The sequence below is a fragment of the Gordionus sp. m RMFG-2023 genome, chromosome 4 (assembly GCF_954871325.1).
Source record: "Gordionus sp. m RMFG-2023 chromosome 4, tfGorSpeb1-WG-v2, whole genome shotgun sequence".
NCBI classification, from domain to species: Eukaryota; Metazoa; Nematomorpha; class Gordioida; order Chordodea; family Parachordodidae; genus Gordionus; species Gordionus sp. m RMFG-2023.
The window spans coordinates 26,313,637-26,337,709 of NC_088778.1; the positions used below are offsets into that span (position 1 = coordinate 26,313,637).

The following is a 24,073-nucleotide window of genomic DNA, read 5'->3' on the forward strand; positions in this document are numbered from 1 at the left end:
GCAAAATTATAATAAAAATATTTATCTCTTACTTTGTTTTTTTTCATCCCTAGTTATTACTGTGAATTTTAGGCCATATACAAAAACAAGGCTCCCTCTAGCAATAATAATAATCATCAATATTCCTGATCACCGAGAAATTATATTTCCAATAAATAAACTTCCAATAGCAACTTTTCCACCCTATTATACACAATATTGCCACCCTCTATTATCTAATCGCAAATAGCATGGAGGGAATAGCTAATAACAAAAACCCGCTATCAATATTAGCCACATCGAAGCTAACAAAAATCATCACTTAGAGCAAGTGATGTAGATAATATTCCCATCGAAGTGGAAATAGATATTAGGGACAAGATTATCTATTAATCAGCAAAATCAATTTATGATAAAAAAAAATTTCTTAAGCTCTTCCTTAAAAATCACCTAAAAATCTTTCACTGAAAAACTTATGCAAATTCTTCAAATATAATCATTGATTTTTCCTGTAAGAAACAGTTCATAAAGCTCCGAAATTAATCAATCTGCATGAATGGATTTTTATTCGCCCCGTGAGGCTATTTAGGGAAGGAAATGCTTAGTTTTAATCTGATATTCAAAATTACATCTTTAAAAATACTCCGCGTTATTTTGAGTTAATATAAAAACTCAAAATATTATTCCTTTATTTTGAACTTAAAAAGGACTCTATCGAATAATATAGATGATTTCTAGTAGCATTCTTACATAGTAAATTTTGTATACATACTTCAGATATTTGTTTCAAAATTTCGTCGTTTTCGTTGGAAAGTTGTTGGTACTTATTTTCTTCATCTTTGCTCAACAAATTACCTTTCAAAGTGTCGGGAGTTTCTTCATCCGTTTTTCGTTTCCAGATGTAAAAAATCTTGATTGTGTTTAGGTTTATATGATAAAAAAAAATTGTAAATCATGGAGGTTTCTATACGTCAATGAAATGGTCCTATCGGTTTTAGATCGGGACCGATTGAAAGATCAGTTTTTTTAGAAGAAGTGTCCGTATTTTGGTTCGGTAAATTTAGTTACGGTTCTACGATGCTTATATATAAGTGTAATTCACTTTACAATTTTGTTTCTGGTATATTGTATAGTAATTGTTTTTATAACCTTTATTTTTAAAAAAATACTTTTAGTAGATCAATAATTCTATGTTTTATTTTCACTATAATTTTATTTCTCACTTTTCTTTCTTATTTACTAATAACAATAAAATAAAATCTAACTACGAATAAATAATTATTTTTTTTGTATACTATAACAATGACAAGTACCACACTCACCACAGTGGGTTTTTTTAAAATTATTTTTGTGTATATTTTATATTATTTTTCTAGAGGAGTTACTTTAGTTTTTTATAATTCTTTTTCTCTTTTATTTTTGTACATTTTTATTGCAATATATTAAGAAAACGAAAAAGTTTGTCAAAAATGGTATTTTACCTTTAAATTATATATTTGTATTATATTATTCTTATTCTTATTTGATTTGATATTGTTTGTCGATATAAATTACTTTTAGATTTAATAAAATGATAAAACAAAGAATTAAATTAAGGGGAAACGAAAATATTTTTAAAATAACAAAAAAATTTAGACAATTTTATTTTGCTCTAATCAATAATGGTGTCACAATTTTATTCATTAAAAAAAACACGAAATTTTTAATAATTTAAGTCAATTTTTAGCATTATTATTTTTTATAAAACTTTTAAATAAAGTAATATATTTCCAGCTTTCCAAAACATAATCCATGAAGATTAATCATAAACCCGTGATCATTAATGGACAGTAAATTTTCAAGATAAGACAATTTCCTATTGTAATTGCGCAATATTAAATTTTTATATATATTTTCAAAAAAAAAAATGTATTAGTAAAATTGTATAAGTCAATTTTCTTTTACTTTCGGGAAAAATATGAGAACTGTCGAGAGAAAGGTAGATTAGTAAAATTATATTATAGAAATGATTTAAAGAGTCAATTTTTTTTTACCTTCGGGAAAAATATGAGAACTGTCGAGAGGAAGGTAGACGCTAATAAACTTATGGCGACAAATGCGAAACTCGCGTTGTGATTGTTAACTATGAGTATAGTCATTGGGATCGTTATGGCGCATAAAATCTTTTAAAAATAAATAACCGGTTATTTATAAACTCTTCCTGCGTTTTTGATAACGGGTCTCATCTTATAATTCACCAATGTTATTGGTTTAAATTAACCCCCATGTAAATGGGTAGGGGATATGAATCGTCAACACCGATATGAAAGGTAGGCGGTAAGCCTCCAAGAGATTTTTAAGCTTTAAAATGACCTACAAAAGAATATTTTTTTAAGTGAGCCTTGGGCTTGCTTTGCCGCTAGTGGTCTTCTTTAAACAAATTTTTAAGAGCGAGTAAGTGATATTATAAATAAAATGTTATTTGAGAAGACTAACTTATAATAAAAAATTTTTAAAAAAAATTACCACTATATTATATATCGCAACGCCGGCCAATTTGGAATCATTGATTTGTTTGATAAACACTTTACGCGTATCGTAGCTCAAAAAAAGTCCGAATATCAATATCAGTCCCTTCATGCCGTATAAAATGGCTTTAAAAAATAATAATATTAACTATATAATGAATATTTATTATATAATAATTATTTTTAAAAAAAACCTCATAAATAAATATCCAACCCAGATAAAGCTGAAAACCCTATACTCATAATCAAACCAAACGTGATTGATTATTTTAAAAAAAATCGTTGAAACTAACATTTAAAATTGTATCTTTCGAACCTAAAAATTAAGTTATCAAAAAGCCATGCATCTTGCTATTCTTTCATTAGTGTTTTGATAGTCTTTTAAGCCAAAAAAAACTTTCCTGGATTTTATACCTTTCAAACTACTTATCAAGTGTAACTAAAAACAACAACTTATATCTACATAAAAAACTCCAGTATATGCAGTGATCGAAAAGCGCACCATTTATATAGGTTTTCTAACTAATATATATCCAATTTTCAATTGCCCTCCACAAGCCTATCAGTCGTTTCTAAGCATGGCAGACCTTAAAAAAATGTTAACCCAAACTTATGCGATCTCACCTAACCATACTAAAATAGTGTCTAGTGGCAACAAATAAAACTAAACGAGGAGAAAAACCAGGGCCGTGAACCATAACCCGAACCCTCAATATTTTATGGAACCCAAACCCTTTTTCAAAATTTAGGGTTCAGAGTTCAATAACTTTATATTTAAAATACTAAATTTCTATTTATTTAAAGAATATATTACCATATAAAAGAACATGCAAATTATTTAAAACGTAAAACACCATTTTTTTCAAAGGCTGAAAATTATTAGTATGAGGATATTAAAATTCGATTATATTTCAATCATAATGATAAATTATTTTTATAGTAAGGGCGAAATATAGTAAAAATAAAGTTTATAAAAAAAACTGATGTTTCTGTTACTTTTACTAAAATTTTATAAATCCTTATTTTTCTGAACCCTGAACCTGGTTCAGAGATATTTCACCTAACAAGAACACAAACTGCAACCCTTTTAAAGAAGGAGAGTTCACAACCCTGAGAAAAACTAATTGGAATGGAATCATGTTGAAACAATTTCAAGAATGAAGCTTTGAAATAAGTTACTCAATTTGGGAACACTATAAATGCAAAATAATTTAAGATGGCCATATAGTTAATGACGAAAATAAATCATGGAAATTTGGGAATTACATTAATGCCGAAATATAATCCAGGATAATGATCAAATGTCTAACAGAGATCCCAGTTATACTCGTTAAGTTCTTAATGATATGCTACAGATTTAAAAATGATATATATCAAAGTGTTTGGCACAACCGGACTAAAAAAAGTTTTGATTTATTATTTTTCTTAGAGTCGGTTCTTGATTTCTAAAAAAATTTTTTAAAGAGGTTTTCGTTTCCGGTTATAAGATTAGATCTAGTTCAGTGGGTTCCATCTTCTTTAATAACGGTTTCGTTTCTTAGAGAATTCTAGGGAAAGTGGAGTTCTGGTTCCTAACTCCTATAGATTTTTAACAGAAAGAGGGGCTATGGCTTCCTTATTCACTCCGGTTCCACAAATCTGTTAATAATTACAAATAGTAGTTGGTTAAATGTATAAAGAAGAAGGAAAAAAAATATAATTTTACCTTCAACAATTTTAAAATTTTTTTTACTTTACCCCCATCAAACAAATAAATATTTTTTAATAAAATATAATGAAACTTACATAACCAAATGCCGAGTTTACGGCAGGAACAAATTTCTAACTGAGGCAGTATCTTGAATTCATCGTCACGATTTACTATTACTATCATGGGGAAATCTTTGAGCGACTTGTATAAGGGGTCTAACAGTCTCCAAATTATCAGAAAAAGTATGTCTAAGGCTAAGAATGTCGGTACACAAAGATTGTATTTCCAATTATCGCTTGGCTAGAATAATAAATATTAAAATATCACTCATGGAAATTAATTGGCCACATAAGTTCATTGGAAAAATGGGTTGAGTGGGATTCTTCGCAATAATTTTACATGATTTTAATGTTTTATACGTTATGTTATATAATATTCCTTGGATCGTATGGCAATGAAATTTGTTTTTCTTTATTTATCATTCTATCTTTGAAACAATCTCATTTTTTGAAAAATCAATATTTTCTGTGCAAAAAAATAATAATCCTGTGATGGTGGTGAAAACAATAAATAATTTTTTCGACAAGTTTAGATATCTTTGACAAATTGATATAAACACATAAATGGTACACAATTGCCTTTATTTTCAGGGTTAATTGATCCTATTACATATCCCAATTTTTAGAACCTGGAAGAAAGAGGGTTTTAGTTCCGGTTGAATCTTCTTTTTTTTAAAAAAGTGGTTCTGTTTCCTGTTCCTAAAATCTTGAAAAGTGTTTCTACTTCATGTTTCTAGAATTTGAAAATTACGCCAATCTTAAACGGCACTCTTTCTTTTATTGGGTGGTCATGAGACAAGGGCTTTTATTTCAAAAAAAAGCTTCGAAATTAAATAGGTCAACGGTCCTGTAATATCTGTAAAATATAATTATTGACCAAACTCCCTAAAGTAATAACTTAATGGTGATATGCCTGGAAGAAAAAAATGCAAAAATAATAAAGACATATCACTTAAAAAAACTGACCAATAGCAAAAAAAAATTTATTAGAAAAGTGCATTCTTTACTAAAAAAAAGAATAAGAAAACCAAAATAAAAAAATGCCATTTTTCTAATCAAAAATAGTTTTAAAAAACTTAGTCAAGACAACCTTTAGTTAGCTCCTGATCCCAGGTCAAATTGAGGTTTTGCAAAATTTTTAAACAAAAAAAATTAATTCGATCTGGTTATTCGATATCCGTATCGGTTCAGTTTCGGTTTTGGTCTTCACTATTTAAAAACCTTATATATAGGGTATGATCTTGATACAAATTGGGTAATAATAATTGAGAAGGGAACTACTTAATATTTAGTAAAGCGTGCGACCTAAAAGCTGAAGAAACATAATATGTAACGATAAACAAAATCACGTCAAGGATTTACTTCGACCAAAAAGTTAATTTCGATACCCGACCCCTTTTTGGATACTATGAAATCGACGACTTGTTTGTGCCTATGTTTGATCAATTGACTAATAGTCTTTTTTTTTAAAAATAAATAAAAATGAATAGAATTAAAAATAAATTGACCTATAAAAATGGTGAAAATACGCATTTTGAATAATAAGAGGAATTAATAACTTCAAGATAACTAAGAATCTTATCAGGCATTCGGGCTTAGTTAGTTGTCATTATATTGTGTGCTTAATCTATTTATCTCTTTTTTTAAATAAAGACACTCAATAATTTATATAAAATTCCTTACCAGAACTATAAAAATAAAAGACACACGATATACCCAATTAATGATCTTACAAAAATTTTAAAATATATCAATTTTATATTTCACAATATGGAATATTATATTTAAAAAAATTTAAGCCCCAACCTAGCCCCGAATAGGAATAAGCCTGGCCTGTATTATAAAAAAAAAATAAGTGAATATTAACTTTATTATCTTTTTTGATGGCAGCTTTCAAAGCTTGGACCTTAAGCACTTTGGTAAACAGAGAACCATAAGCTAACGAAAATCCCAAACTCAATAACCACAATCTCCCCTACGGAAATTGAAATTTGTTAAAATAAAAAATATTTTAATCAAAATTTGATATTTTTCTTTTTTCATTCGAAGAAATAAATTACTTTTATCTTTATAAATAAATATGAAAATGATATAATTTTTATTTTAAAAATATATCGTCGGCTGAGAATTAGAGTGTTCACTTTTTTTTCTGCAACAGCGTATATATTATTATGTATATTCATAGTGATGTTAAACGGCTAACCAAGCCCGGAGATTTTGCTCATAGATAGCAGAAAAGGTTGAACATCTATTAACCAAATCTCGAAACTTGGGTAATTTTTTTGGATTAACCGTTTTTAAAAATCGAGCCGTTTAACAACACTCCTCAATAAAAATGATGAAATATAATTGAGAATAATCCTTTATTTGCATTATTAAAGGTGTGATCTCCTATTTAAATGCAAAGAAATAAATACGTGTTTTTTTAAAAAAATGCTCTCCTAAAACAATTTTTTTTTTGATGGATATAGACCACTACATTATTCAGCCGACGATATAAATTTATGAGTCCGACAAAAATGAAAACTAACTTTTAGAAACAGAACAGAGTAAATAAACATCAATTTTTAAAAAATTAACTTTTTTTATGCACAACTATATTTGATATTATAGCAACTAGTGTTTTTAAAAATGGGCCAAATCAAAATTTTAGCCAATACATTATTACATAGGCCTCAAAATTTTAGTATATGTCTAAACCTTTGTGGCAACTGTAGTAAAAAAATCTTCCAAGTTTAGGGTAATTTAATTTTGGCTAAAAATATTTGAGATAGCAGTTTTCAAAAATAATAAGAATTAATAAAGGAGATAAAATAATCATTAATTAAAGATTAGGGCAATAAGAACCAAAAAATGAAGATTATAATGGCTTATTTCAGGATCAAAAGAATAGTGCAAATTAAAAATTATGCATATCCGAATAATAATGTATCACAATTGGCCTTTGTAAAGGTAAAAGAAATCTGCATCTTAGTATTTAAACCCCCAGCTGTATTCTTTAGTTCAAAGATTGATTTAGTAGATTAAAGAGGAGAAAATGAAGTAAGTTCTGTGAGTAAGAATATTGCATATAAATGCCAATTCAAGAGTGATTTAGATGTAAGAGTCCTTTGAAATGAAGAATGATAGCGAAGTCGACTCAATGGCAGTAGCAATACTGAATGATAATAAAGTCAACTCTTCTGCATTAGCGATATCATTTACAGATGAGATGACCGATGAAAGGGAAGTGGAAACCGTTAACAAGCTAGATAAAAACCGATCAGAAAATTTAATAGGGTGATGTTTGGGGATATTAAATTATAATATAGTTGATAGTATAATTATAATATAGTCATTAAAAGAAGTTAATTGTAGTTTTTTGTTTTAAATAGGATTAGTGTACTTCAGTATATTATTATTATTATTTTAATTCAATATTATATTATTTTGCGCAATCGTTTTGTTAAAAAAAATAATTATTATATTATTAGTATTATTATTATTATTAAGTTGTATTGATAAAAAAAAACATAATAAAAAGTTAGTTATCGGGTTTTTGGAAAAATTTTCGTTATTAATTCTAGGAAGAAAATTTGTTGTTGATTTTTTTGGTTGAGAGAAATTATTGAAAAAGAAAAATTGGTGTATGTTTTAAAAAAGAAGAAATTAAAGTAAGACAAAAAAAATAATAAATATATTTGTTGTAAAAAGTAAAATAAAAATAAATTAAAAGTAACCGACCAATTTTCATCTTGTAATATTTCTATAATTAGTAGAAATATTAAAGTGGTGGCCAAGTCGAGTCTTGTTATATTTTGAAAAGTAGTTAGGTTATACCCGTGAACAGTATAAATTACCTGTGGGCGGAAGTTATTTTGGAAAATTAGTTAGGTTATACCCGTGGACAGTATAAATTACCTGTGGGCGGAAGTTATTTTGGAAAATTAGTTAAATTATACCCGTGGACAGTATAAATTATCTGTGGACGGAAGTTATTTTGGAAAATTATTAGGTTATACCCGTGGGACAGAAGTTTAATTGGAATAATTAATTACCTGTTGGGCAGAAGTTTACTGTTATATAGTTGTTAAGTTGAGACTTTGGCTTACCAGAAATTTTACCAAAAGCATCAATTACACGGAAGTGCTGCCCAAATTTTGGCCTAGATAAATCTATTAGTAGGAAATTCGCGCAAATTTTAGAATAAGCGGTTACACGGGAGTGCTGCCCAAATTTTGGCTGATATAAAACTGTTACAGGAAATTTACACAGATTTTGTCAAATATTAACATATAGAGTGTGCATGTATATGTGCATAATTGGCTTATTTACGCTATTAATAATATCCTATTTGCTAACATTACAGATAACTAAGATTTTTATCCTGAAATTAATTATAAATTTTTTGTAACGCCGGAATGAAAAGTTTCAAATTTATTAAATACTGGGAGATACAATATAACATTTTGGGAGCGCTGGTTATACTATTAATATGGGTATGTAGTCTAGTCTGGGGCAGGAGATTGAGGAGTCGCAGCGTAAGAATAAGGGGACAAACATTAACAATTGAGGGGCATAATGGGGAGGAGGATATGATGGGTAAAGTTACGTGGCTACCTGTTCAGGAATTAATTAAGGGGTGGACGGATAGTGATGTTAGTAGAGATTTATATAGTTCTGATAAACGTTATTTCGAAAGTAATCAAGAGTTACGACCGTATAGAGAGCCCAGAGAGAATTCTCGGGGGAGAAAATTAGAGATAAAACAAAATTTTGTGCCGCGTGAAAGAGGAGTAATGAGTTGTTATAATTGTGGAAAACCAGGTCATATGCTCAGAGAATGCCGTGAGGCAAAATGTTTTGGGTGTGGAAAGTTAGGACATATAGCTCCGTATTGTCCAAATAAGCAGGAGAGATTAAGATGTGTGGCTTGTGGTCGATTTGAGCATAATAAAGGGGAGTGCAATACGAGCAATTACAATAATAAAAGCGGTTTTCCACAAAGAGAAATTGGTCCCAGATATTTCTACTAATTATAGAAATATTACAAGATGAAAATTGGTCGGTTACTTTTAATTTATTTTTATTTTACTTTTTATAACAAATATATTTATTATTTTTTTTGTCTTACTTTAATTTCTTCTTTTTTAAAACATACACCAATTTTTCTTTTTCAATAACTTCTCTCAACCAAAAAAAATCAACAACAAATTTTCTTCCCAGAATTAATAACGAAAATTTTTCCAAAAACCCGATAACTAACTTTTTATTATTTTTTTTTTTTATATTCACAATACAACTTAATAATAATAATAATAATACTAATAATATAATAATTTTTTTTTTAACAAAACGATTGCGCAAAATAATATAATATTGAATTAAAATAATAATAATAATATACTGAAGTACACTAATCCTATTTAAAACAAATAACTACAATTAACTTCTTTTAATGACTATATTATAATTATAATATCAACTATATTATAATTTAATATCCCCAAACATCACAAATAGCATCATCGGACAAGACGTTGTTTGTTAGAGGAAATTTAGTCATGTTAAATTGGAGGGAAATGTAGCAATTGCCATATTATTATAATGTACTTTTTTTAATTGTCTTGGGTAGATATGCATATTATATTGTATATTGTAACATTCGATAGATCGCGCTTGACCGTATGATGATGAAATAAACTTACACATATAACTCTAAGTTCTTATATATTTTCTCCTCTGAATTTTAAATCCAGTAGATTCAATCCTTGAGCTGGTAGTTTAAATATTAAGGACCTCGCGACCAAATATAAAAAATATTTTCTCGAATAAAAAATTAATAAAACTCGGCAAATTTTTTCGTAATAAAGCGGGAATAATCTTCCATCCAAACCGAACATCATAGCGGCAACTAAACACATGACGTTTCCAACCAGCATCATATCATTGAAGTAAGGAGCCGATTGAGATATAATTCTAAGTATATTAAAATTTTGGGGGTTAAAATTGATGTGGCTTATGAAATGAATTAAGATAAATTTTGTTTGGGACAAACGCTATTTACTAAGTCAAATTCCATTTATGTAATTAGCACTCCCTGCAACTTTAATTTTATAATAACAAAGATCAGAGTTCAAACTTATGCACTTATTTGATATTTTTTCTTGAAGAGAATTTTAAAATGAGAAATTTCTTTTTTTTAATGATTTGTTCCAAGTTCGACCGATTCTAAGTCGAATCGGACAGATCTGTGTAACCTAACCCCTCATTCATAGTTAGCGCGAATTCGCGGCAAATTATAGTTGTTCGCCGAGAATTCGTGCTACCTGTTAATGCAGGGTAAGACTCTACATCATATTATATATAAGCGTCTATAATACTTTAAAAAGATACATAAAATAATTTACTGATATTTTAATATCAATTCCCTGATCTTTCTCTCTCGATACAATAAAAAATATAATTATTCAAATAAAAAATAAATTAATTAAATAACCCCCCCCCTCACCCCTTCCAATATAACTTTCTATTCCTGAAGAAGCGATTGAAAGCTAAACACGAAACGCAAAGTAATATGCATAAGAAGCACCCGACGCATATGCCAACAAAAAGTTTATGGGATATGACCATCATTTTTTTCAAAATTGTTGTCCTATCAGACGGTGGACCGGAACCTACAAAAATATTTAGTCAAGATTACTGTTAAAAGAACAAAAAAACAAGATATTTTATATCTTATCATATAATAAATTCTGTTTTATTCAGTAAACAACAGTAGTCACTTGTCTTAATAAATTTTATAAAACTTAAGTTATTCCTAAATGACTCCTAGAATAATTTTTATAAATTATTTTATTTAACCCTCCCCCCTCCCCACACAAATTTCCGTGTACGCGCCTGGTTTACTCTACTTTTGAAATATAACACGTTAGCTACCAGAGATCTGCAATGCCCGACCAGTTACTCGGCTCGGCCCATGGGCCAGGTAAAGTCTGAAAATCGTTTTTGGATAGGACTGGGCAAAAATTAAAAGGCCCAGGCAGGGAAAAATTTTCTTTTTGTATATAAGTTTAAGAATTCTGATATTTCTTAGGAGTAATAATCATAAAGTATAGAATTTTTAATCTAACTACTCCCCATGTCCAACAAAATATAATTTTGTTATAAGGCTTATTTAAAAAAAAATTAAAACCGTCTGGCAACCTTAGTAAAAAATTGAAAGTGGGTCGGGCCTAAAAATTTGCTATTTCAACTACTAGCTACTTTTTCCAAAAAAATAGCGCATTATATGAGCTACTATTTTTCATATTATCTTTTTTATATATTTGATTTCATTTTATAATTTATTTAAATAAATTAAAAATAAAATAGGGAAAATTTTTTTACACCATATTCGGTTGGGGGGGGGGGGGTGGTACAACCATTGTCGGTTAAAATTTTAGGTATAGACCGAATATAATGACAAATATTTTTTAAATGTATTTTTGATTTAGAAACTATATTTTATCAAGGTGAAAAAAAATGCTATTAAAAAATGTAAAAACTTATCTCTCATCGGACCATTTAAATAATTTTACTCTTGTTTAAAAAAGTTCTTGGAAAACCTTTAAAGGTTGGGCCTAAAAATTTAGCGGGTAGGGGCTCTAGTCCCGGGTCCTCTAGGCATCGGTTTCAAACTCGGGCTTATAACCCCGTTATCATATATTGTTAAAAAATTGAACGATCTATATAATTTCAATTGCAAACAAAAATGAATAATAAAATATGAGTTGGTAAAAAAAAATTACAAGTAGAACTTCTTACCTTCCCAAGTCGCGTTCTTTAACCAGGTTAAATTTTCATCATATTGGTGATAGAATGCCAATTTGCGATATGTTCTATCTAAGGAATATATATATTAAAAAAAACTTATAATAAAAAATATAGGTGGAAATTGAACAAAAAAAAATGCCTAAAAAAATATTTTAAAGAAATATTTGAACAACTCTAACATTATATAATTCCATTTTTTTTACAAATGAGCTTTATAAAATAATTTTAATAATTTTAAAAAAAAAATATGGGCAGAATACATTTTCCATGAGGATCACGGTAGTTAATAAATTTTTCTTAAAAAATATATTTAATATTATATTTTAAAAAAAAATGTTTGCTCAAATTAGAGCGCGCTTTTTTTAAAAACCTTATTAAAAGACGAGTTCTATATTATGCAGGGTTTGGAAATTGTCATATGACCATTCTTAGCTTTTTACTTACTTTTATATTGACGACAAAGGGTGTCAAACTTTTTATTCCTCTATACAATTCAATGACTTATTTTTGTATGTAATAAATGGTGTTATAATTTTCGAAAGATTTTATTTTGTACTTCTTGTTTAATAAAACGGTCTTAAAGAACGATAAATATATTTTTAATCTAAGGTATAATAGCACATAGGGAAATTTTCTTTATACTTCTTGTTAAGTCCTGTATGTAGGTAGTTCGAGTAAAATGCAAATTTAAGATAAAAATAGCTATAGCGGTAGCTAGCATAAATACACATAGAAATTATTAAAATAATATTTATAATTAATTTATAATCATATTCTTTTTATTTAATCTAATTTTGAAATTTATATTTAAAAATTTGCATTATAAATCTAGTTTTCAAAATAATCTAAAATTTAAAATGTCGACGATATAGATTGATATTTAAGAAATGGTACAAATCATATCGACAAATTTCCCGAAAATGATTATAATATGAAATTCTCTTTTTGTTGATTTTTCTTATAAATTTAATCAAAGATTTTTTAATTATTAATCTATATCATTATTTAATCTATTCACTCATTTATAATATATTTATATTATAGCAAAATATTTTGATTATAATTTTTTTTATATGTAAAAACTTGTAACATTTTAAGCAAATATTATGTGTAAAAGAATGAATATATTTTGTTAATAAATAAATGATATCAGTGGCGTATCCAGGATTTTCTTATAGGGGGGGGGGGAATTTTTTGGGGGAATTCGCCCCCAAACCCCTTTTACAAGGCCGGGAGAAAGTTATATTTTTGCTATTCTATAATAATTATATTTCTATTTTTAACTATTATTTACTAATTCGTGCTTATGGATATTACAAGCCTATTTTTTATTATTTGTTAGGTATATTATATTTATTAAAAATTTTTTAAATGTAAAGTTGACATAAAGTTTAATGTCATTTTTTTTATAAAATTTGCTTTAAAAACTAGCCTCAGTTTAAATTCTCATACAATATAAGTAGAATATAATTTTTTTTATTGAAAATACTAATAGTAGTGTGTATAAAATATTGACTAAAAAATAATTAAAAAAACAAGTTTTTTTTAACTTCTTATCAAATACAATAATATACAAAAAATTTTATTAAATACTATAATTATAATAAGATTTTTAATCGTGGGAATGTTGCCAATTCATCAAGAATTTCGTTTGTCGTCGGGACCAAATATCTGTGGATATTTAACAGAGCTAACCCATTTAGCCGAGATTCGGAAGTAGTAAATATGTTTTCAACCTTCTCAAGTTGGAAAAAGTCTTTTCATTCGTACATGTTGTAATAGGAAAACATGCAAGAATATAAAACAACTTCAAAATATTAGGAAATTGAGCCAAAGTTTCTTTACACCGATTGAGCGCATCAATAGCATGCTCAGGTAAAATAGCTAAACGTAGTAAATATTTATACCACAATTCGAATTCACTGATTAAATTTATTTTAGTATCTATATCATAGAAATAAATACCAATAGTGGCATTAGAAAACGAAGAAGGATCTTTGGGTAATAAAACTTGAAGATTGCTAAAGACTTGTTTTTTATCTAAAAACCGTCCTTTTATTTGCGATAAAAAAGTATCTAAAAATGGGATAAAAATGGATATTTTATAATATTCTTCAGTTGAGCCAATATTTATTTTACATCTCAATAATGACCTAGATGCTAGACGAGGTTTAATAAGCGTTATATCATAAAATTTAGCCTTCGATTTAACGTCTAGATAAATATTATGTAAATAATTATCTACATTCATTCTTATTGTATCTACCTGTTGATATATATTTCCCACCAAATCAATAACCTGAACCAAATCTAAATTTGGTTTTTGTAAATTTATACAAAGTAGTGAGCTAAAAATAATTTATTGATGCAACTAGCAGCAATGATAAACTCTGATTGATCAATTGAATTCAATAATGATATCGCTTCTGACGACACATTACTTTTTTTCATGCTCAGCCTTATTTAACTTTTGTATTTCTATTTCTTCTGTTCTACGAAATGGAAGTAAAATTGAAATATATTTAAATATAGATATTTATAAAATATTATTAAAAATACTTATTAATTCTAACTCACTAATAATTTTGAATTTAATAAAATAAATATATATAATAATAAAATAAATTATCGTTTGATTTCAACTCTTTGACTAAATATTTTTGAATAATAAGTTGGAAAATTGATATTCAAATATTTGTAAAATTTTGATTGGGGGGGGGAGGGTGGGGCAAAATTTTTATTAGCTTAAAGTGATATTTATGAAAACAGTCAAATTTGCAATGGGGGGGGCAATTTCCCCCTTCCCCCCCCCATTGGTTACGCGCCTGAGGGATATCCTTATATATATGGAATCCCCATAAAATTTGCAGTCTAATGATACATATATCGAATAAGTTATTTATCATTAGAATATAAATTTTATGAAGATTCCAAATACATAAGGATATCCCTATTTATTTATTAACAAAATATGTTCATTCTTTTGTTCATAATATTCGCTCATAATATTACAAGTTTTTATAATATAAAATTTTACATTTTATATTTAATTTGTAAAAAAAATATATAATGAAAAACTTTTTTAAAATATATCTTTGAATTTATATCACCGCATAAACTACCAAGTCTGAGCAAAGAATCACGCTGTGAATAGGTGCATTTGATCTGATATTTCAAAATAAATTAGTAACAATTATTAGTTATTTGGCAAGTCCAAATTTATATCACCAGTCACCACCGCTTCCAGGCATGGACAAAGAATTACGCTGTGAATTGGTATATATCATGAAATTTATATTAGCAATTATTAGTTACCCGACTAAATTTATATAACCACCTAAGCTTCCAGCTTTGTACCAAAAAAAATACACCAATTTATAGTTTTATTCTTTAACAAGATATGGTAACTTAGTTGGTGATATAAATTTAGAATTTGCTAGGTTATAACAAATAATTGTTAATATTTTATATTTAAATATCATATAAGATATACCAATTCAAAGCGTGATTATTTGTCAATACCTGGAAGCATAGTTGGTGATATAAATTTAAAACTTGCCAGGTACCTGCAATTGTTATTAATTTATATTTACATATCATATCAGATACACCAATTCACAGTGTGATTCTGCCAGTGTTGAACGATTAGTTAATTAAAGCTTATACTTTCTGATCATTCTAGACTTGGGGATGACAGTATGGAAATGTTTATTATCATTGAAATGCAAAAAAAAATAACATATATATTTGAAATTTTAAGTCATATTTTCATACCAATATTTTTTTTTTAATTTGGGGAAATAAAGATAAGTAAAAAATTTATTAAAAAAATTCAAAATAGCGTAAAAAGTAGCTCTAATAGCGCGTAAATATTTTATAATCATTTATGAAAAAAATATCATTTTCAAAAAAAAATAAAATTAATTATTTTCGAGAATAAAAAATAAATAAAAATGAGTATTATAAAAAAAGAACCAAACTTTGCTACTATATGTTTAATATAAATTGGTATTTTAACTAATCATTTGTTCGAGCATGGTCCAAGCTATTCGATCCCCGCTGTCTGTGAATGTTAGCAAACCCTATTTTATTTTAATATTTATATATTGATTATTATATAATATTTGTAAACTTCTATATAACAGTATATACACAGGGTTGGGCAAAAAGATACAGGTTACGTTGACCTCAAAATTGATAAAAAATTTAGAACACGATAAGTAAATTAACATTAATAAGTAATCATTAAAGTTTATAAGTTATATAAGGAAATTACATAAGTTATATTAAGAAAATGCATAAATTTTGTGTTATTTAAATTAAAATGGATGATAATATTTCTAAGAATTTCCTGCATAAAAAAAAGTGGATAGAAACATTATTTTTAGGGTAAACCCAGCCGAATACCGGGGAAAAGGTATGAAGGCCCATTAATGCACCCCTCCCCCAATAATGAACTTGCAGTAAAATAAATTATTAAAAATCAAATGTTCATGTAATTAAATGTTCTGAATAATAGTAACGTAACCGTTAACTTTTTTTGAAGTAACGTGAGTAATTTAACCGTTATATTTTTTCCCTTGAATAATGGTATCCACTAAAATTTTAGAGGTAACGTGCCCAATCCTGAATATACGTAGGGTATAACTGTTTATTAATCTGCTCGTCAGCTATATACGACAGTTTTTTGTCAAAATCTTGTTTATTAAAAAAGCATCTGAAATGAGGAGAGAGCAATAATTTAAGGGGGAGGGGGGGAGGTAAATCCGACTTGAACTCAACCGTTAAGTGGAAACGTTATATGCACATTATACTTTACCTAGATTACATTTAGTTTATTTCAGATATAATGAATCAGTCATTTTTAGAAGACGAACTAAGGATTCGTTCTGGTTATAAATGACATAATTATCATTATTTGGGAACAATAACCCTCCCCCCCCCCCCAAAAAAAAATAAATAAATAAATATTATGGTTGCTTTTAAAATTAATAAGTTGAGTTTGTGGTAAACAAAATAATCTAGGATGCATTATAAAACAAAGAGATCCACATTTTAAATTATTATTTTTTTCTTTTTTATGCGCACCCAAAATCTGTATCAAAAATTTTCAAAACTTTAAGATTTTTTTTTTAAAGAAATCTAATGATTAAAGCTGAAAATTTTTAAAAAATATATTTTGGCCATATGTTTTTTTATTTTTCTATTTAAAAAAAATATAAAGTGCATGCGCTTATTTCATGTTTATTGATAAAATTTTTCTAAAAAAAAAAATTCTGATATTTTGGACATAGCATAAAAAATAGGAGTGCTAGATTAATGAGTATCATGGATTTGAAAGGTTGGCAAATTTAGTCCATAGACTCGTGCGGAAGAAAATCCGCTAAGCATTTAGGTGCGATTTAAATAGAGCATCTACCATTCTATATTGGCGAAGAATTGTGGGGGTTTTTGAGTAAAGTATATATTAAATATAATAATGATTTTCAAACCGAAACTCCAAAAAATTTGGTATCACTCATGGATTGGTACACGAGATTTCTGATGTATTCGTCAGTGTACGTAAAATTCTCCATGTAAATTCGCGGTCCAGGCCGTGTTTCCAGCTTGCGCATGGTTTTATTCAAAGCGAATGCCAGAGCCCAAACAGCATCATATGCTAGAGGAGCTTCGGCCAAGCCCGAAACAGTTGAGGGTTCGATATTGCGAGCTTTGAAATGGGACTTTAGCTTAGAGAGGAAAGTATTGGCGGTCTGCGAATTATATAATATAAGATTTCGAAGTTTAGAAGGTGATAGTTAGAACACATATCTTATATCAGTACTTTATCTTGTAAAACATTGAATGAGTTTATTAAATAAATAATATTTTTAAATTTAATTATTAGTGAGAATTTCCCAGTGAAGAACTTTTTAAATTTTAAAAGATCTAAAAATGATAACTTAGTCGTTAAGAATCATAGCTTCTTTATTAATATATAAAAAAAACGATGGAAAGAAACGAATTAATTAACGAAATGTGGAAAAAAAAATAAAACAAGAAGATAGGATATCTTTTTCTCTACTTCAGATTGGTAGCTTTCCCAGGCATCAACAATTAGTGGAAGCTTTGATCCATGGGAATGATAATTCAATGAATGTCTTGGAATCAAAACAAAAAAAAAATTGAGAAATTTCAAAACTTACATTTTTATATGAATCAAAAAAAAATTGTTTTTGATTAACTTAGCTCTACACATATACCAGACAGAAATAGGTGAATGATGGATGATATAAAAATAATTTTTTATATAAAAGAAATCAATAAATAACCATTCCGGACACCGTAACGGTATCGTCTTGATTAAGCATGAGACTCTCTATGGTAAAATGATTATTCAGAGCTAAGACCAGCTGTTCGGTTGTACAATTCGTGTTCTTCTCCGCGTCCTCGAACCAATTATCAGCATACCAACCCAGGATAAACCAAACGTATTTTTTGCCGTATAGTTTATGTTTGTAAACCTGTGATTTTTTTTTGTTGTTGTTTAAATAAAATTCTAATTCGATTTAAGTCATTAAATAAATCTAAAAATTGTACATATCCCTTAAACATTTAATAATACCTCGCAGAAGACTTGCTGAGCGTAATTGTCGTAAAATATCCCCACTATAATTCGGGCGTCTTGCCGCTTCAGATTTTTAACGGCGTCAACCGGATCCGATATAAAGCTTTGGCGAGTCATGACCTCCATTCCAGCCATTTTGAGCCTATGCTCCAAATCTTCGGCGGTCTATTATTTGATGGGAAGTTAACAAGATATTATTTTGATTGACATAATCTCCATTTATATTATGTAAAGAACAAAGACTTGTCAAAATTTTAAATATATAAACTAGTGCTGTAGTTTTAAACCTGGCGGAAAGGGAAGACTAGTTTTCTAAAAAAAGTACTATATGGATATAATATCTAAAATCCTCCCTATTTCCAAAAATCTATGAGAGACCCTGTCAGCTACTTCCGATTAGAATGGGTTAAGTTATAAATAGGACTAATTCTTTTATAAAAAGGTAAAAAGTCTTTGCAAACATTTATGGAATTTTTTCATTGTTATTTATTAGTGTTTTAAAGTAATTACATTTTGGTGATCCAAAATAACTGTAAAGAGTTACATATTGGAAAATGCAACGCTAAATTAGAGAATTAGTTTCTCAAGTTGCTTTTAAAAAATATGTCATAGATTTTTTTTAAATTAATTATCTTTATATGAATTTCCTAAATTTAAAATTACCGTTATTAAATAAAATGTTTCACTAATATAAAGTGTTAGGGAAGCTTATTATTTTGGAGAAAACGTTTTAAAAATATTTTAATGATAAATAAAGTCAAACAATATATGATTTTTAATCTTAAATGAGCTTTAAATATACAGAGGTGAACAATTCCTGTAGCTCTTGCAAAATGGCGATTCTTTTCCAGCCGTATTTCTTAAACAACACCACCCTAGTTGGGTTATGCAGCGCTTGGGATGGATGGGTGCGGAAAAAGGTAGGAAATCGTTTGCGATTCGATAGAGCGGGAGAACTTGCACCGTAGGAAAGCTTATGATTTGCGAAAAAATATGGTATAATGTTATTTATTAATTTTTTTAAAAAAAGCAGACAAGATTTGTTTAATTCACGCTTTTTAATAATGGTTGGAGAAATTAAAATTGGAAAACAATATTTGTTTTCCTTAGCACTCTTTCATTCATTCATTTCCTAATTATTTCTTTCTCATGATTTAATATGGGCTTAAAGTTTTTTTTTTTTTAAATTATACTATATCGGACATTTATAAGACAGTCTTAAAAGTTAACCTAAAAAGATTATTTAGTTGTGATGTCGATAAAATTTAAATTGCCTTTTTTCTTTCTTTTTTCTTTTTCCATATGATTACGAAATTTTTAATATTTATATAAGATATGATTTAGATCAACAATCGATAAGAGGACAAATATTTTTTTATGAATAACTTATTTTTGTTAATAATGGTTTTTATTTCTCTTCCTCTTTGATCATACGATAAGATTTCAATTTTTTTAAAAATATAATTGGATTTAAAAAAATTGGGGATGTCTTTGAGAGCAGATCATCCACAATTTTTAGGTGCATATGCACATTGAAACCAGTTCTCCAATGTCTATGGGAGTGCTTTAATTTTATGGCCGAAAGAAAAAATAGCAGGTTACCAGGAGAAAAAAATGCTAGCGTTGAACAATGACTTGTGCTATGCATGTATCGGGGACCAGGGCATAGAGATGCGCTGACATCGGTAGAGACCGATTACTCAACTTTTTTTTCACTCGTATCACTTAGCTGATGCTAAAGAGTTTATTATTGCCATAAAAAAAACCCAAAATTATATTAAGATAATTTACTTGAGGTTTATTTTAGATAATTTATTTCAAATACGCCATCTCGTGGAAGAGAATTAATACAAAAAATTAGTTTATAAATTATAAATTTCAAAGATTAAATTAATTTTTGTTTATCGTGTAAAAAAAATTATTATAATTCATAAATGATGGAAAATAGTCACTTTTAAGAATTGTGTGTGTGTGTTAGAGAAAGTAATACTATGTTGAGATTAATTAATTTATTTACGATACAATATATAATGAATACAATGAATGTGAAATACAAAATGATTAAGATAAAATTTAGTTACAACAAAAAAATAGTGATTATAATTTTGTATAACAATACTTTATAGCTCTTTTTTTTATCCCATTCAAATTTTTTAATCCTTTAACATCCAATTCATCTTTAAATTAAAAAAAAATAAAGTACAATTTCGTTTCTAAAATCTGAATATTACAAAAATTAATTTCTTATACTAAAGGGTTTGTTAAAAAATATAATATAACCATTAACTTGAAAATGAATATTAAAAAATTATAAATTAACCCTTAATGTACATTTTATGTCAAAAAAAACTAAAACAATTTGCATAACAAAACACAATTTTACATAATTTACAACAGAGACTAGTGTCACCTTTATCGATATATATCAGTGCACCTTTAAATTCTATAATAGATTTTATAAATGTCGGTAAAAATGCGTTTAGCCGAAAAAACTATTATATAAATATAGCTCAGCCTAGAAGAAAAGAAAATTTTTTTAATTAACTCGAGCTTAAATACTAGAGTTCTGCATTCGCCTGTAGGTTGATCCTAATTCGCCAATTTTTAGATATGACCCATCTATATGCTGCTAAGACAACAATCACCTATGATGAGCAAGTCATATCACAGGTTTGATATTTTAAAAATTTTACACATTACTTGTTATACAGTTGATATATTAAGCAATTTATGTTACTTCCCTACCCAATCAATGGGGTATGCAGTGTAAAAACTGATGAAGATAGAAATCAAAATTGCAAGATACGTCAATCAAGAGGGACCTATCAAAATTATAGTCACCATGTTTTTTTTCAGTTCTGAAACTACTTTTCTTCATAAATTTTAGCGATATTTGTTGGGATTATAATTTCTTATCAAATCAATTTTTAAAATGAATTAGGAAATTTTGGTTTAGAATTTATATTTAATATTTGTACAGGTATTTTTGTCTTCCTCAGAGTGTGAAAAAAAAACTTCAAATTTAAAATATTTTTCAGCTTGATGGGTTTTTTATTTAAAAATTTTTTGGTATTAGGTAAAATTTGGTCAAAAATTTTTTTTTTCAAAATCTGGTTCTCCTATTTCTTCAATCCTGATGAATCAGTGTCCCATCATACTTCGGAAATTGATTAATTATCATAAGGCATCATCTAATTTTCTTGTTTGTCTTCCTTTTTTAAAATTTATAAACAATTTGTTCAGCATTCGCAAGGCATTTGAGTAGTTCATATGTAGAGAATATCAATAATTCATATCAAATTAAAAATTGTTTTATTATCTAGTGTTAATTTATACATGCTATATAATTAGATATATGAATTTATAAGAGGCAAGGGGGATCTCATTGAATATTATACAGACAGGAAACATTAGACTAGATGTGAACAAGATTTACATTTTTCCAATATACATACCATTTGCTTTGATAGAGATATGCTCAAATCCGTTCTTTAAATTTATTCATCACTACTAAAATTACATAATGCTCTTCCTCAGATTCGTGTGGATAGTTATAAGTGCTATTGTAAACTTTATATTTAATAATTAACCTCTTAAAACAATGATAAAAATCCGATGATGGTGTATATATAGATATTTATTTGAATATAATAAATTATGCTTCATATTAGGATTGAATGTTATTAAATGGTATTGGTAAAGTTTCAGAGTTATGTTATCAGCTACAATAGATAATTATTAGATCTAAAAAATTCTAAAATAGTAAATCTGAGCTGCCCAATAAAAATTCCTCAACTTCTTCCTGAATCGTGATCATTGAAGGCACAACTACAGCAAGCTCCAGGCTTTTCTCAACTTTTTGCTGCAAGGTTATTATTCGAGGCATAAAGGTGTTTTGATTCCCTTCTAACAATATAACAAAACACAATATTTCCCAGCTTCTTGCGGCAAATTAATCATTGGAAATTGTGCGTTGCAACGCAGCGTTTCAAAACGCATATAAAAAAACGTAAACGCAGCCATGTATAAATTGATGCGTTAACTTTTATTTTTTCAATATGAAAAATTTAAATTTAAAACAAAAAAAATTACTTGCTTTGTATTTACTACAAAGAAATAAGGAAGGAAGAAGAGCAAGACATCCAAAATATTTGTTAAAAGAAATCTTTTTTCAGAATATATTAATATTAAAGGCGATTTAACACATTCGCAATTTTATAACTATACAAGAATGAGAAGATCAACATTTTCTTATATACTGGAGCTCATATATGAGGACATTAATCCGAAAGTTACTAATTGTAACAAACAAATCGATGCTGAGAATCGATTGTTTGTTACCTTAAGGTAAAATAAATTTAATTTATTATTAATTATTTATATAATAGGTATTTAATAACTGGTGTATCATTTGCTCAACTAGCTTATAGCTCAAGGATCTCAAAATCCTGTATAAGTTATATTGTGAAATCAGTGTGCACAGCAATTTGGAATGCTGCTGCACATATTCACATGCCTAAGCCTAATAAAAATGATTGGGAAAAAGTAAATTTATTATAATAAATCAAGATTAATATTTACTTATCTTTAGATTTCCCAGGAATTCCTGCTTCAATCAGGATTCCCAAATTGTATTGGGGCTATAGATGGAAAGCATATATATATCAAGAGCCCTCCCAATAGTGGCTCACAATTTTATAACTATAAGCATAGATTTTCTATTAACCTGTTAGCCCTAACAGATATTAACAGGAGATTTATTTATATAGATGTGGGTGCATATGGAAAGCAAAGTGATGGTGGTGTTTTTAGAAATAGCTCTTAATATAGAGGTTACTTTATATTAATTTTATTATATCTTAGAAATATATTAATAGAATTGATGAACCATACACTTGATATGCCTGCTCCCAAACCATTTCCAGGTTGTAATGAGGCCATGCCATTTGTAATGGTTGGGGATGATGCATTCCCTTTATCAAATCTGATGAAGCCCTACCCCAAAAGAAATCTCACAACAGAAGAAAGGGAATTTAACATGAGGCTGTGCCATGCTCGAGTAAGTGTAGAAAGAAGCGTGGAATAGTCAAAAAATTTGACATTCTAAGTAAGCCAATAGAAATAGGACTACCTAGCATAGAGATGGTGATAAAGGCTATTTGCACCCTACATAACATTATTATCAACAAAGAAGGATCAGCTTCCATGGATGATATAGGTAATAACCATATTTAAATTTAAATATATATATAAAAAATCATATTTATATATATAAAAAATCATATTTATATATATAAAAAATCATATTTATATATATTTTTAAAATTATATTATCATCAATACAGATCCTACATTGGCTAACCTTACAACAAGACCTTTTTTGGCAAGCAGGGAAAACAACTCAAGCTCACAGGAATCTAAAATCATTAGGGATAAA

The 24,073-nt window shown here is 27.7% G+C and overlaps 1 protein-coding gene across 1 annotated transcript in view; it reads right to left on the reverse strand.

The window, feature by feature from the left end:
- LOC135929088 (gamma-aminobutyric acid type B receptor subunit 1-like) overlaps window positions 1-24,073 on the reverse strand; it is a 32,725-nt gene that overhangs the window by 1,199 nt on the left and 7,453 nt on the right. The window contains exons 3-16 of the mRNA XM_065465587.1: window positions 19,439-19,609; window positions 18,634-18,801; window positions 18,341-18,532; window positions 17,522-17,782; window positions 16,048-16,111; window positions 12,021-12,098; window positions 10,741-10,891; window positions 10,064-10,193; window positions 6,103-6,210; window positions 5,598-5,693; window positions 4,272-4,476; window positions 2,485-2,612; window positions 2,013-2,141; window positions 752-889 (exon numbers count right to left, since the gene is read on the reverse strand). Coding sequence (XP_065321659.1) covers window positions 752-889; window positions 2,013-2,141; window positions 2,485-2,612; window positions 4,272-4,476; window positions 5,598-5,693; window positions 6,103-6,210; window positions 10,064-10,193; window positions 10,741-10,891; window positions 12,021-12,098; window positions 16,048-16,111; window positions 17,522-17,782; window positions 18,341-18,532; window positions 18,634-18,801; window positions 19,439-19,609 — 2,019 coding nt within the window. The remainder of the gene's footprint in view (window positions 1-751; window positions 890-2,012; window positions 2,142-2,484; window positions 2,613-4,271; window positions 4,477-5,597; window positions 5,694-6,102; window positions 6,211-10,063; window positions 10,194-10,740; window positions 10,892-12,020; window positions 12,099-16,047; window positions 16,112-17,521; window positions 17,783-18,340; window positions 18,533-18,633; window positions 18,802-19,438; window positions 19,610-24,073) is intronic.